The sequence below is a fragment of the Nicotiana tomentosiformis genome, chromosome 7 (genome assembly GCF_000390325.3).
Source record: "Nicotiana tomentosiformis chromosome 7, ASM39032v3, whole genome shotgun sequence".
In the NCBI taxonomy this organism is placed as follows: domain Eukaryota; kingdom Viridiplantae; phylum Streptophyta; class Magnoliopsida; order Solanales; family Solanaceae; genus Nicotiana; species Nicotiana tomentosiformis.
Genome location: NC_090818.1, coordinates 119,296,313 through 119,312,047, shown reverse-complemented (window position 1 = coordinate 119,312,047; position 15,735 = coordinate 119,296,313). Strand labels below are relative to the sequence as shown.

The 15,735-nt window shown below is 38.9% G+C and overlaps 2 protein-coding genes across 4 annotated transcripts; one reads left to right on the top strand and one right to left on the bottom strand.

Annotated features, from left to right (window-relative positions):
* Nucleotides 1–5,714: 5,714 nt before the first annotated feature.
* Nucleotides 5,715–6,901, bottom strand: LOC138896283 (uncharacterized). Its single transcript, XM_070181080.1, has 3 exons — nucleotides 6,563–6,901; nucleotides 6,110–6,434; nucleotides 5,715–6,061 (listed from the first exon to the last, which is right to left on the bottom strand). Exons 1-3 carry the CDS (start codon nucleotides 6,899–6,901, stop codon nucleotides 5,715–5,717), a joined length of 1,011 nt encoding a protein of 336 aa, XP_070037181.1.
* Nucleotides 6,902–11,957: 5,056 nt separating this feature from the next.
* On the top strand, nucleotides 11,958–15,534 carry LOC104109373 (uncharacterized). 3 transcript variants are annotated; one of them, XM_070179709.1, is made up of 3 exons: nucleotides 11,958–12,491; nucleotides 13,612–13,903; nucleotides 14,684–15,534. In XM_070179709.1, the coding sequence occupies exons 1-2, from the start codon at nucleotides 12,138–12,140 to the stop codon at nucleotides 13,876–13,878; spliced, it is 621 nt and encodes a 206-aa protein (XP_070035810.1). In that variant the 5' UTR covers nucleotides 11,958–12,137; the 3' UTR covers nucleotides 13,879–13,903; nucleotides 14,684–15,534. The 3 variants fall into 3 exon arrangements, with proteins under 3 accessions (XP_070035810.1, XP_009616946.1, XP_070035811.1); XM_070179710.1 differs by having other exon boundaries at nucleotides 11,971–12,491; nucleotides 14,755–15,534; XM_009618651.4 differs by lacking the exon at nucleotides 14,684–15,534 and having other exon boundaries at nucleotides 13,612–14,048.
* The last annotated feature ends 201 nt before the right edge of the window (nucleotides 15,535–15,735 follow it).

Sequence of the window (15,735 nt, the reverse complement as noted above, 5' to 3'; positions counted from 1 at the left end):
AAATAAAATATCAAGGTATTGTGTAATTATTATTAATAGGCATGATTCCTGCTGAGGTCGTTTGGCCCGATCCAAAGTGTCGTGTATACTGCCGAGGGACGTGCGGCACGATCCATAGATGCATCTATACTGCCGCGGCGTTCGGCCCGCTCCACAAGAAATGAGGACATTTTCTTATGAACCTCCAGAATGAGAAGTCATTATTATAATGCTAACATTTAAGGATGTACAATCAAATAATTTGTACAAAAAATCAAGTATACATAACTTTCGTCTTTTACTAATTCTTCTAACAATTCACAATAATTTAATTAAATAAGAGATGCAATTATCATAAGTAATTCATGATTTGAGTCCTAAACTACTCGGACATAGCATAATTAGTAGCTACGCATGGACTCTCGTCACCTCGTGCGTACGTAGCCCCCACAATTAACAACAATTATTAATTAAAATCACCTATGGGGTAAATTCCTTCTTACAAGGTTAGGCAAGAGACTTACCTTGTCTCAAGGTCCACTTCCCTATCTCAATGTCGCGTTAAAATCTCAATTCGACGTCGAAAATCCGAAACTATCCAAAAGTTATATAAAATAATTAATACATGCTCAATAATTTAAAATTAGACTATTAAGTAAATTATCCGACCCAAAATGGTAAAATTTCTAAAATTCACCTCGGGCCCACGTGCCCGGATTCCGGAAAATTTCGGAGGAAAACGTTACCCATAATCTCAAGAACTCAAATATACAATTTCCATCCAATTCCATAACCATTTTCGTGGTTAAAGTCTCATTTTTATACAAATCTAGGTTTTTCCCCTAAACCCTTGATTTCCTCAAATTACAGGTTATAATCTACACATAATCTATGTATTTAACTCAAAGTGTGTAGAATTAACTTACCTTCAAGTTGCTAGTTGAAACCCCCTCTCAAAAAGCTCCAAAATCGCCCAAGAATGGAGAGAAATGGGCAAAAATGGTTGTTTTCCCGTTGTTTAAGGGTTCTGCCAAACAACACTTTCGCATCTGCGGCTCCGCATCTGCGGAAAAGGCACCGCAAATGCGGCTTCCCCCTATACCGGCCCTGTCGCTTCTGCGGTCAGCGGCTCGCATCTGCGAGTCCGCTTCTGCGACTTGTACGTCGCATCTGCGCCCCGCTTTTGCGGCTTGTACTTGCGCATTTGCGCCCAGTCCGCTTCTGCGGTGTCATCCACGCACCTGCGGGCTCGCATCTGTGGCTGGCCAAGTGCAGGTGCGGTTGCAGCAGAAGCTGGAAGCTTCAGCTGCTGCTCCAAAGTCCAAAATTGATCTGAGCCTCGTCCGGTTAACACCCGGGCCCCCCGGAGACCCGCCCGAACATACCAACAAGTTTGAAATCATAAAACGGACTCGCTCGAACCCTCGGAACGTGTTAAACAATATCAAAACTAAGAATCATACCCCAAACCAAATTGATTTAACTTAGAAATTTCAAATTCTTCAAACTTACTCCGAACACACCGAAATATACTTATACTACTCGGAATGATACCAAATTTTGCGTGCAAGTCTTAAATCGCCATACGAAGCTGTTCTCAGGCTCGGAATTTCAAACATACCTCAATTACTCCAAAACCTACTCCAAATCAAATTTAAAGAACCTTAAACCTTTAAATAGTTAATTTTTACTATTAAGCGCTGAAACGCTCCCAGGTCCTCCAAAACCTGATTCGAACATACACCCAAGTCCAAAATCATCATACGAACCTATTGAAACTGTCAAATCCCGATTCCGGGATCGTTTTATCAAAATGTTGACCGAAGTCAAACTTGGCCTTTTAAAGCAAAATTAAAGAACTAAGCGTTCTGATTTCAACCTGAACATTTCCAAATCCCGAACCAACCATCCCCGAAAGTCATAAATTAGTAAAAGCACATACGAGGAGTTTTATTTAGGGGAGCAGAGTTCTAAAAATTAAAATAATCGGTTGGGTTATTACACCCACGTCTCGAATCTCGGAAAAACTTACGAAATCCGAACACCCATTCCGAGATGAGTCCAATCATATAAAAATTATCAAATTCCGATGTCAAATGGACCTTCAAATCCTAAATTTTTGTCTTTGGATAGTTTTACCAAAATTTCAATTTCTTCCATCTAAATCCGATATAAACGATGAATATAAACATGGATTTATGAAATTTTAAATTCTATAACTCGCGCTGAAATGTGTCAAATCAATCTGGAATGATTTTAAATTTGGCGCACAAGTCATAAACGACGTAATAGAGCTATTCCAACTCTCGGAATCTCGATCCGAGTATGATATTATCAAATTTACGGTCAAACTTTGAAAGTCTTTAACCTTTAGATTTCTAATTCCATTAAATGGCGATAATTTGCGCTAGGGACCTCCGAATTCGATTTCGGGCATATGTCCAAGTCCCAAATCATGATTCGGACCTACCAGAACTGTCAAAACTTGCTCAAAATGTTGACTGAAGTCAACTTAAGTGAGTTTTGAAGCGCTATTTCATATATTAATTAATTTTTCACATAAAACTTTTCGAAAAAATATACGGACTGCGCACGCAAGTCGAGAAATATTGAAAGGTGCTATTCGAGGTCTCAAAACACATAAATGATTGTTTAAAATTAAAGATAACATATTGGGTCATCATATTCTCCGCCTCTAAAATAAATGTTCGTCCTCGAACGGAATTAAAAAATGTATGTGGGCTAGTAAAAAGGTGTGGATATCTACTCCGCATGTCCTACTCGGACTCCCAGGTAGCTGCCTCAATCGACTGACCTTTCCATTACACCCGAACTGAAGGATAACTCTTAGACCTCAACTATCGGACTTGCCAGGCTAAAATAGCTATCGGCTCTTCTTCATAAGTCATATATTTGTCCAATTGGACTGAGCTAAAATCTAATACATGGGACGGATCACCATGGTATTTCTGGAGCATGGATACATGGAACACCGGATGAAATACTGATAAACTAGGTGGTAGTGCAATCATGTAGGCTACTTCACCCCCCCTTTCAAGAATTTCAAAGGGTCTGATATACCTAGGGCTCAACTTGCCCTTCTTTCTGAATCTCATTACACCTTTCATAGGTGAAACCCGGAGCAATACTCTTTCTCCTACCATGAATGCAACGTCAAGAACCTTACGGTCGACATAAGTCTTTTGCCTAGACTGAGCTGTGCGAAGTCGATCCTGAATAACCTTGACATTATCCAACGCATCTTGTCCAAATCGGTATCCAACAACCGAGCCTCTCTCGGTTCAAACTAGCCAACTGGTGAACGACATCGCCTCCCGTATAATGCTTCATATGGAGCCATCTGAATGCTCGACTGGTAGTTGTTATTATAGGCAAACTCTGCAAATGGAAAGAACTGATCCCAAGAACCTCCAAAGTCTATAACACAAGCACGAAGCATATCTTCCAATATCTAAATAGTGCGCTCTGACTGTCCATCTGTTTTGTGGATGAAATGTTGTACTCAACTCAACCCACGTGCCTAGATCACGCTATACAGCCCTCCAGAAGTGCGAGTTGAACTGCATACCCCGATCAGAAGTGATAGACACGGGCACACCGTGAAAGCGGGAAATCTCGCGGATGTAAATCTCCGCTAACCGCTCTGAAGAATAGGTAACTGCTACTGGAATGAAATGTGCTGACTTGGTAAACCTGTCCATGATGACCCATACTGCATCGAACTTCCTCTGAGTCCGCGGGAGTCTAACAATAAAATCCATAGTGATACGCTCCTACTTCCACTCAGGAATTTCTAACTTAAGCAAACCACCATGTCTCTGATGCTCGTACTTGACTTGCTAACAATTCAGACACCGATCTACATATGCAACTATATCCTTTTTCATTCTCCTTCACCAATAATGTTGCCGCAAATTTTGATACATTTTGGCGGTACCCGGATGAATAGAATACCGAGAACTGTGGGACTCTTCAAGAATTAATTCACGAAGCCCATCTGCATTAGGCACACAAATACGACCTTGCATCCGCAGAACTCCATCTTTCCCTACAACAACATATTTGGCACCACTGTGCCATACTGTGTCCTTAAGTACAAGCAATTGAGGATCATCATACTGTCGCTCTCTGATACGCTCATATAAAAAAGACCAAGCGAATGTGCAAGATAGAACCCGACTGGACTCTGAAACATCTAACCTCACGAACTGATTGGCCAAAGTCTGAACATCTGCAACTAACGGCCTCTCACAACTGGAATATATGTAAGGCTGCCTAACTCACAGCCTTTATACTCAAGGCATCAGCTACCACATTGGCCTTTTTGGGGTGACACAAAATGGTGATATCATAGTCTTTCAACAGCTCCAACCATCCTCTCTGCCTCAAATTGAGATCTTTTTGTTTGAACAGATACTGTAGACTACGATGATCAGTGAATACCTCACACGAGAAACCGTAAAGGTAGTGTCTCCAAATCTTGAACACATGAACAATGGCTGCCAATTCTAAGTCATGAACAAGGTAATTATTTTCATGAACCTTCAACTGTCGTGACACATATGCAATCACTCTGCCATCTTGCATTAATACTTCACCAAACCCAATGCGAGATGCATCACAATACACTGTATACGATCCTGAACCTGTGGGCAATACCAACACTGGTGTCGTAGTTAAAGTAGTCTTGAGCTTCTGAAAGCTCAACTCACACTCATTTGACCATCTGAATGGGGCACTCTTCTAGGTCAATTTGGCCAGTGGGGATGCTATGGATGAAAACCCTTCCACAAACCGGCGATAATAACTTGCCAAACCTAGAAAACTCTGGATCTCTGTAGCTGAAGTAAGTCTAGGCCAATTCTGAACTGCCTCAATCTTCTTAGGATCCACTTTTATGCTTTCTGCCGATACAACATGCCCCAAAAAGGCAACTGAGTCTAACTAAAATTCGCATTTTGAAAATTTGGCATATAACTAATTATTCTTCAAAGTCTGAAGCACAGTCCGAAGATATTTCTCATGCTCCTCTCGACTGTTGGAGTAAATCAAGATATCATCAATGAATACAACTACAGAAGAATACAAATAGGGTTTGAATACTCGGTTCATCAAAACCATAAATGTCGTTGGGGCATTTGTCAGCCCAAATGACATCACTAGGAATTCGTAATGTCCATACCGAGTCCAAAAAGTTGTCTTAGGGACATAGGATGCCCTAATATTCAAATGATGGTAACCAGACCTCAAATCGATCTTTGAAAACACCTTGGCACCCTAAAGTTGATCGAATAAGTCATCAATTCTTGGCAACATATACTTATTCTTGATAGTAGCCTTGTTCAACTGTCGATAATCTATACATATTCGCATTGAACCGTCTTGCTTCTTTACAAATAACACCGGTGCACCCCAGAACGAGATGCTAGGTCTAATAAATCCCTGGTCAAGTAAGTCTTGTAATTGTTCCTTCAATTCCTTTAGCTCCAGTGGGTCCATACGGTATGGTGGAATAGAAATTGACTGGGTGCCCGGAGCCAAATCAATATAGAAGTCAATATCTCTATCGAGTGGCATCCCTAGCAAATCTGCAGGAAATACATCTGGAAACTCACAAACAACTAGGACTAAATCCATAGATGGAACATCCGCATTGGGATCGCCAATATAAGCCAAATAAGCTAGACACCCCTTCCCGACCATACGATGAGCTTTCACGTAAAAAATAACCTTGCTGGTGGAATGGCCAGGGTCCTTTTCCACTCTATTCGAGGTAACCCCGACATGGCTAAGGTAACCGTTTTGGCATGACAGTCCAATACATCATAATAAGGTGACAACCAATCCATTCCCAAGATAATATCAAAATCTACCATATCAAGAAGTAGAAGATCCACGCTAGTCTCAAGACTCCCAATAGTAACCACACACGAATGATAAACATTATCTACAGTGATAGAATCCCCTACCGGCATGGACACGTGTATAGAAACACTCAGAGAATCATGAGGCACAACCAAATATGAAGCAAAGTAGGAGGACACATAGTAATAAGTAGATCCTGGATCAAATAAAACTGAAGCATCTCTATGGCAAACTGGAACAATACCTGTGATCACGACATCAGATGACTCGGCCTTAGGCCTAACTGAAAAAGCATAAAATTGGGGCTGGGCCCCATCACTCGGAGCTACATCTCTAGGACGGCCTCTAACTGGCTGGCCTCCACCTCTAACAACCTGACCTCCACCTCTAGCTGTTTGACCCCTGCCCCTAGCTGGCCGGCCGAGCGGTGGAGCAACTGGTGCTGGTATGATGGCACGAGAATCCTGCTGAGATCTATTGCTCGACAACCTAGGGAAATACCTCCTGATGTGACCAATGTTCCCACACTCATAACACACATCCTGTTGTTGTGGTTGTTGAAGCTGAAGCTAACCCGAATGAGCCGGATAATCGTTATAGTGACTCTGGAGTGGTGGTGCACTGATAGGAGCTGGATGTGCACTAAATGTCGGCTGCCCAAAGTAAGGTATAATAGGACCATGACTCCCTGAAGCACCTGAGATGCCTGAAGTGCTGAATAAAATGGCCTGGGAGGATAACCCCTACTATAAGTATCCCTACCTCCAGATGAGGCGCCTCTAAAATTACCGAAATGACGGTGCCTCTTATATGACACTAGCCCTCTCTCTTGAGAACAAACTAACTCGATCCGCCTAGCAATATTCACAGTTGTTTGGAAGGAAATATCATTCCTTGTCTCCTTGTCCATCTGAATCTTGATAGTGTAAGTGAGTCCATCAATGAATCTCCTCACTTTCTCCTTTTCAGTAGGAAGAAAGACGATGACATGACGTGCTAAGTCCACAAATCGGGTCTCATACTGGGTAACAGTCATACTACCCTGCTGGAGACGCTCAAACTGCCTGCGATATTCCTCTCTCAGTGTAATAGGAATAAACTTCTCCAAAAATAGTTGTGAGAACTGATCTCAGGTAAGTGCAAGCAACCCAGCTGGTCTGGTCAACATATAATCTCTCCACCACCTCTTGGATGAACTAGTCATCAGAAACACAACAAAATTGACCCCACTGCTTTCAACTATTCCCATGTTCCACAACACCTCATAGCAGCGGTCAAGATAATATTGTGGGTCCTCGGTAGGTGTACCACTGAAGTGAACTGGAAAGAGCTTAGTAAACATGTCCAATCTCAATAAGGCCTCAGAAGACATGGCGGGCCTATAACCGGCATATACCGCAACAACTGGCTGAACTATCCTAACTGGCGGGACTGCTGGAGCCTGATACTGGGGAACTATCTGCTCTGTAGCGGGAGTAGTGGGAGTTTGTTCTCCTCCCCCAGCCAGTGAGACCGCTGGTGCCACTAGAAATGTACCATTCTGGGCCACACCCTCCATTAGGCTCACCCAACGGACTAGAGTGTCTTGAAGTACTGGAGTAGCTATGAATCCTTGCGGGACCTGAACTTGTCCAACAGGTACAGTCTGAGATGGAACCTTCGCTCTCAAATCCACCTAAGGTTCTACAACAGGTGTTTCTGCTTGAGCTCTAGATTGAGCCCTACCTCTGCCTCTACCTCGGCCTCTGGCACGACCTCGGCCTCGGCCTCTACCCCTGGTCATAGTTGCCACTGGGGGCTCTGGTCCCTGTCCGCCGGTAGATGTATTACATGTTCTCGCCATTTGCGAGAGAATAAAAATAGAATGGTTCGCTCATCGATGATAGAATACAATAGCACGACACAATAAGAAAGAAGTGATATTGTTCCTATACTTCATAGCCTCTGAAAAATAAGTACATACGTCAGTACCGATCATTTAGACTCTACTAAACTTGCTCGTGACTCATGAGACCTACTTAACTTAGTCTGATAACAACTTTCACGACTGATAGCATCCTAGGAAGCTCAACTATATTCAAGGACAAGGATAAAGCTTTAGAATCTTAAAGAGGGCCTTTAACAAGATGTCAAGCTAAAGAGTTGCAAAACAAGGTCATTATATTTCAAGTACAAATAAAGAAGTTGTTAATTGGGAGGAAGAGCTCAAGGATAAAGGATATGAATTGGCTAGGTGTTACAATTGTTTTATGGCCCAAATTTATGTCTAAGAAGAGGAGTATTGGATCCCAAGAGATATCCTTTGAAGAAGGTCCTAATCAGTCCACTTTGGGACAATTTTGGCACCTAAAATGTGTCCAAACATGCAACCCAATAAGTCCTACATGAAGTCACGCTTTTATAATATAAAAAGGACTTACTTGATGTCAAAGAAGGGTATAATAGTCGTGCTAGAAGTTGAGTGCAAGTTGGTGCCAAGTTGCTTGCAAATTTCCTTCAAGATTTTCAAGATTCTATCCAAGATTGGTTTTGGACTTTCAAGATCCTATCCTAAGGTACTTGGACTTTTTGTCCAAAGTAGTTAGGACTTTCTTTCTTTTCCAAGATTTCTAAGATTTTCAAGATTGGTTTTAGACTTTTAGGATCCTATCCTAAGGTAGTTGGACTTTTGTCCAAAGTAGTTAGGACTTTCTTTCTTTGTTTTTGTGGTAGAATTTCGTGACTTCCTCTCTATATAAAGTGGTGTATTCTTTGTTTTTAGGGCAGATTATGATTGATAATATCAACAAAAAATGTGAGATTTTTCTTGCACTCTTATGTGTGGATACTCTTGGATTTATTCTTCAACCTTCAAGAATCAACTTAAGGTGGTAAGATTAATCCCTTTTCGAAATCTTAGATCATTTCTAGGTATTCAAGAAAGGTGATGAGTTTAGGCTTATTGTTGTTCTTCTTATTCTAAAGGGTCGGGTTTCACAATCTATCTCTTATTTTTAATTCTCTACCAAAGACGATTAGTTCTTCGTTAGCTAATTGTTGTTGCTAGGAGTCAACTTCAAGAATAGACTTCTTGAATTCAACAAACTCTTTCTTGAATTCAATCTATCTTTAACTTTTGTCTTCTTTTTCGTTTCCCTATTTTCTTTTAGCTTCCGTACGTTTTTTTTTTTTTTTTTTTAGTAATTCTTGAATCCCCTATCGATTTGTTATCAACGACCCAAAATTTCCACCTTTGGGACCGTGATGACGCCTAATATTTCACTTGCTAGACAAGCCAACGTTAGAATAAGTTAACCATTTTTAACAATTAATCTTAATTAAATAGTAATGAAATAAACAACCGAAATAATATTTGAATTTAGGTGAACAAACCAAAATAAATACGATGTTTAAATACCATCCCAGAACTAGAGTCACAAGCACACGAGCTTCTAGAATAATACAAACAATGGTCTAAATAAAATAAAGTTGTCTGAAAGAAAGCACATAACTAAGATAAAGTAGAAGGAGACTTCAGAGCTGCGAACGTTGTGCAGCTATACCTCAAGTCTCATTTGATAGCTGAATTCGAGCAAATCTACAATACGCCGCTGGTACCAACTCTGGTATCTGCACAAGAAGTGCAGAGTGTAGTATGCGTACAACCAACCCCATGTACTCTGTAAGTGCCGAGCCTAGCCACGACGAAGTAGTGATGAGGCTAAGGCAGGTCGCTTACATTAACCTGTACGCAATAATAATAATAATAATAACAACAGAAAGAGAGGTAAAACGGTTAAATCATATCAATAACTGAAGTCAATTCAGCAGTCATAAACCTTCAATTAATTTTCGTTGCGGCGTACAACCCGCTCCAACAATATAAACTTAGAATAAAATCCGTTGCGGCGTACAACCCGATCCAACAATATAATCTTTCAATAAATCCGTTGCGGCGTGCAACCCGCTCCAACAATATAAACTTAACATAAATTCGTTGCGGCGTGCAACCCGCTCCAACAATATAATTTAACAATTCTTAAATGTAAAAATACTCCAATAAATACCACATTTGATAAGAAATTATTAGGCAACAAGGCATACAAAAATTATGATTTATTTAGAAAACAAGTAATGACAAGTAACAATTAATTGTGAAAATCAGGGAGAAAATAAGCAATTTAATATTTAATATGCTAAATGTCAAGTAGCAATTAAGACACATAATTCAAATAAGCATATAGCAATTATAGAATGAATTCAAGACATAATATTGGACAAGGAATATGAGAGAAATAATTAATATAATAATTAATTCATGATTTAAAATATTTTATGATTTTTACATAAATATACAAACAATCAATTTGACGACGTATAGGCACTCGTCACCTCGCCTATACATCATTACACATGAAATTCACTTAACAAATAATTTAAGGGTTCTATTCCCTCAAATCAAGGTTAAACACGACACTTACCTCGATTTGCAACTAACTCAAGATTCCAATACACCTTTGCCTCGCGAATTAGTGTCCGAAAGCTTCAAATCTAGTCACAAATTATTCAATATACTCAACACGATTCGTAGGAATTAATTCTACATGGAATTTCTAATTTTCTAAATTAAATTCCGAAATTCATCTAAAAAAATCAACAGTGGGACCCACGACTAAACTTACGAAATCCGAACACCCGTTCCGAGACGAGTCCAACCATACAAAAATTATCAAATTCCGATGTCAAATAGACCTTCAAATCCTAAATTTTTATTTTTGAAAAGTTTTACAAAAATTCTAATTTCTTCCATCTAAATCCGAAATAAACGATGAATATAAACATGGATTTATGAAATTTTAAATTCTATAACTCGCGCCGAAATGTGTCAAAATCCGGAATGATTTCAAATTTGGTGCACAAGTCATAAACGACGTAATAAAGATCCAATTCTTGGAATCTCGATCGGAGTCTGATATCGATAAAGTCAAATTCGCGGTCAAACTTTGAAAGTCTTTAGCCTTTAGATTTTTAGTTCCGTTAAATGGCGATAATTCGCGTTAGCGGCCTCTGAATTCAATTCCGGGAATATGCCCAAGTTTCAAATCACGATATGGACCTACCGAAACTGTCAAAATACTGATCCGGGTCAGTTTGCTCAAAATGTTGACCGAAGTCAACTTATGTGAGTTTTGAAGCATTATTTCACATAAAAAAATTTCTGAAAAAAATATACGGACTGTACACGCAAGTCGAGAAATGCTGAAAGGTACTATTTGAGGTCTCAGAACACAGAAATGAATGTTTAAAATTAAAGATAACATATTGGGTCATCACACTTGCATATAGTGTTTACGCTAAACTTAACAAAGAAATGAATAAATACAAGATACTTTGTAAGTAACTTTTATGCATGTATTTATCATGATATTTATTTCACCTTAATGTTAATTGCTACAATTAAATTATTTAATTTGATGTAAATATCAAATGTAAATATTTATTTATCGTAATTGGTTACCCCAAAACAGCTCTTGAATTATTTCACAGATACATATATTAATTATAAATATATTATATATTTGCTGGCTACTTTTTTTTGGATGCACGACTATACAGTATAAAAAGGGTAATTTGCACAAATATGATTCTTCGGTGCCACTATTAAATTTTTGACTCAACTTGCCTCATGGTCAGAATTTCAAGTTTAATAATTGTTGCTCTTCTTTTGCTCCATGAGTAACACTTTTGACTTTTGACTTTAAAGATTTGCATATAAGACCAACGGGAGTCAAAAATTAAGACCATTCATTTTTAAAGTCATTTTATTTGTCTGCTATAAGAATCCATAAAATTTACTCCCTCCCAACCACTTTAATTGATTTTTTGGCTTTTTTTTTTGGTCTATAATATTTAATTTTTTCAAATATCAAGAAGAACAAAGTGTCATTAGATTAGAGAGCCTAAAAGTATTATTATATTTTTAATGAATAAATTAATTTTAATATGGTCAGTTTCATTACTAATTAACGCTAAAAAAGCAAAACGGATTTCTTCGACTAAAATTGACAGGAAGGAGTATACACTAGAATGGAAAATGTTTTAGTAATTGGTTTAACCAAACTGTTTGGGCGGCCCAAGATTTTACTGGTCCAGATTCTCCAGTCAGTGGACTGGAATTCTCCAGTTACCTCAGATGCAACTCAGAATCCAAGCTCATCATCCTTAGCTTTTCCCACCATATCTACACGAAAAATCCAGAACCCAAAAAAAATGGTCAACTGAAAACGATTCAAATGGCATTGGTGTCACACTCCACATCATCTTGTATCACAAACTCACTCTTTAAATCCCACTATATTATTAGGAACAATCTTGAGCCGCCATGGCTATGTCACAAAAGAAGCTTGTTTATGCTTACCCAAAATGTTAGTAATATACATAGACCAACACGTGTCTCCTTTCAGCTTCCTCTTTTACTACATCTTCGTCTTGGTCCTCGTTTTTGTTCTCTTCCGTTTAGCTCTAGTTTTCTTGTTCCTTGTACTTCTCTTCCTCTTCTGCACAGATTTCGTTCACCTCATTTCTCATCTCCTATGTCCTCCTTAACCTCTGATCAAAATTCCAATGCTACCCCTGATGTTAAAACTGTAAGTCCCAGATACCCTTTTCAATTTTATTCGACATTCTTGAAAAAAAGATTTGACTGCAGGTTTTGCTGTGATTTTTCAATTGGAGTTGTTTTTGAGCTCCCCCCCCCCCCCCCCCCCCCCCACCACCACCACCACACACACACACACACACACACATAATGTGTGATTGATTATTTCAGTGTTGCTAAATGTTAGCTGTGATTATCGATTTAACAAGATGAGATTTTGAGCTTGTTCCCGGTAACGGGTGTTTGATTATTCCTGGGTTTTGATTAATTGTGTGCTGTGGATATTGAACTGTTTTGATTTTCAATTGAAATTCCTAGAGAAAGATGAAGTTATGAGCATTTATTGGGTAATGTCTATTTGATTATTTCTGGGTTTAAGGTGTTTGTGTGAAGTGGATGTAGGTTAACTGGGATTTTCATTTGAAACTGTTAAAAGAGATGAAATTTTGAGCTATTTTGGCGACATTCTTCGTCTTGTAGATATGTTGACCTTTAGCGGTCCAACATTCATTCCTATATAGTATTATTGGTCTTATAATTGTTCTATCGACCTTTCTTTTCACTTTTGTAGGCATCCTTCTATCACATAACACCCTGTAGCACTTCTCCATTTCAACTATCCGATTTTGATTCTATGTGTAACATCTTTATCTATAATTCCGTTCTCTGGGGACGAGCCTAAATATCTGAATTATAGCAATTTCACCTGAATATCACTCTTCTTATGTTGACTGAACTTGCAATGCATATATTCAGTCTTACATCTACTTATCATACAATCCTTATTCTCTAGAGTGCTTCTCCATAGTTCCAGCTTGACACCCTCGCTATTTTTGTCAATTAGCACAATATTATCAACAAATAACATATACCAAGGAATTTTCAGTTGACAATCTAAAAAAGAAAAAGATGAAACTTTTAGCTATTTTTTGTTTATGGCTGTTTGGTTATTTGGTTTTGGGTATTCGTGTGCTGTGGCTGCAGGCTAGCTGCTATTTTCATTTAAAAAAGATGGTACTTTAAAAAAAGATGATACTTTAAGCCTCTTCTCCAGTAATGGGTGTATGATATTTTCTGTACTTTGGTTATTTATGTGTTTGTTGCTACAGGTGAGAACTGTGATTAAGGGGAGAGTCCAAGGGGTGTTTTACAGGGACTGGACTGTGGAGAATGCTAAGGAGTTGGGATTGAAGGGTTGGGTGCGAAATCGGAGAGATGGATCTGTGGAGGCTTTGTTTTCTGGAAGCCCAGAAAAGGTTCAGGAAATGGAGCAAAGGTGCCGGAGAGGTCCACCAGCTGCTATTGTCACTGGACTAGATGTCTATCCCTGTGATGATGACCCTGGAACAGGGTTCGAACGCAGACAAACTGGTTGATCATGTTGTCTAGGCTAGCCTGTAGGTAATGCCAAAGCTGAATAATATTCTTGCTTTTTCTAACTTGCTTGCTTCATGTTGAAATAAGCGGTAATAAGCATACAATTTTTGTACATACAGGTTCTTTGAAATGTTTAGGATTTTATAATTGAATGATCTTATTGATGTTATGCTTTCATGCATTCATTCACTACAGTACTTGTGCTTATGCTAATTGCTTTTAAATTTTAGAATATCATACAGTCTCCAATATCTAGAGTAACTGATGGAGTGAGGTTTGTGTCTTTGGGTGGTACTCAAGCCTTGTAAGACCATTTCACACGGTGAAGACTGTTCACACATCTTTTTAGGATCAGTTGGATAGAGTGATTTGGCCACTATTTCGTAGCATCTTTAGCTATAGGTCATGGGGTTCGAGCCGTGGAAGCAACCACTTATGCTTGCATTAGGGTTAGGCTATCTACATCACACCACCCCTTGGGATGCGGCCCTTCCCTAGACCCTGCGTGAACGCGGGATGCTTTGTGCATCGCCCCCCCCCCCCCCCCCCTTTTTTTTTCTTTTTCCGTAGCATCTTTAGCTTACTGAATCACGTACCTAAGAAAATTAAAATGTAAACTATAAACTCAAATACATCCATCTAGCGATTATTTTGTATTCATTTCTAATGACACTTGAAATATGTCATTTGGAATCTTAAAATTTGGATCTATAAATTTTGCTATCACCTATTAAATCCCAATATCTTCATCCAAATGGACCGTTGGTATTTTTGAACTAAAATATAAATTTAAACTAATTGCAGCCAGAGTTACCACGACTAGAAGGTAGAAATCCGATCCTATAAAGTAACAAACTTTTCTCAACTGTGATCAGAATCAGATTCAAGGATTTTTTGCTTATGATGTTTTTGGGTAAACATATGCGTTGATATGATCCTGGATACTCCGGGCAAAACGGAGAATATTGAGAATGATCCCAAATTATCTGGTGGACCGTTGACCCGCTCCAAGTCCAAGAACGTCCAAGGGATGCACGCTGCAGAGCTGCATGATCTTCAACAATTGACTAGAAGATGTTTGGAGAGTTACTTGGAGGATTCATGCAAAGAATACCATGTTTGGAGTCTTGAGAATTGAAGAATCAAGACCCCAAGTCAAACCGTGTGACACGGTTTCAACAACCGTTGGCTACAGTTCAAGATGGGCCTGAAGAGCTGAAGAAAATAAGCTTCTGGAATTCGTCACGGTTCAGCTGTGTGTTACGGTTGGGGCTACGGTTTGGCCTGGCGAGAGTTTTTGGGAAATTAACTTTGAAACTTTTCTTATTTTACCCATTGGGTATTTATAACAGGCTAGGGTTATTTCATTAGCCACTTAGTATATTTTGACATAAGAAAACTCTTGAGAGAGATTTGGAACCTCTTGGTTCGAGTTCGACATTGGATTACCTGTTTTCAAGACTTGGGTTCTTGAGGGTAATCTTCTTCTCCTTTCTTTATATCTGGGGTTCTAATTTGTCGTTCTTTGGAGGCGATCATATAATTTTTCGATTGTTGCTTGAGACCTCACTTAGGATTCTAGATTTTCTTCAATATTTCCTTATTCATACTACTTTTGATTATCTTAATTAAACCTATCATTAGTTTTGCTTTAATTATTGTTATTTTTATATTCTGCTGTTTTGTTTATCTCGGATCGTATCATGCATGCTCCGGAACATTGTCTCTGGAATTATTAAACTTGTGAATGCAAGACCCTAATCTGCTGTAGCTTGGCAGTTTGAATTTTAAAGTTATGGACGACATGGTTTTCTTTGCCACTAGTACTTCCTTATTTATATATAGAGTTCTAATAA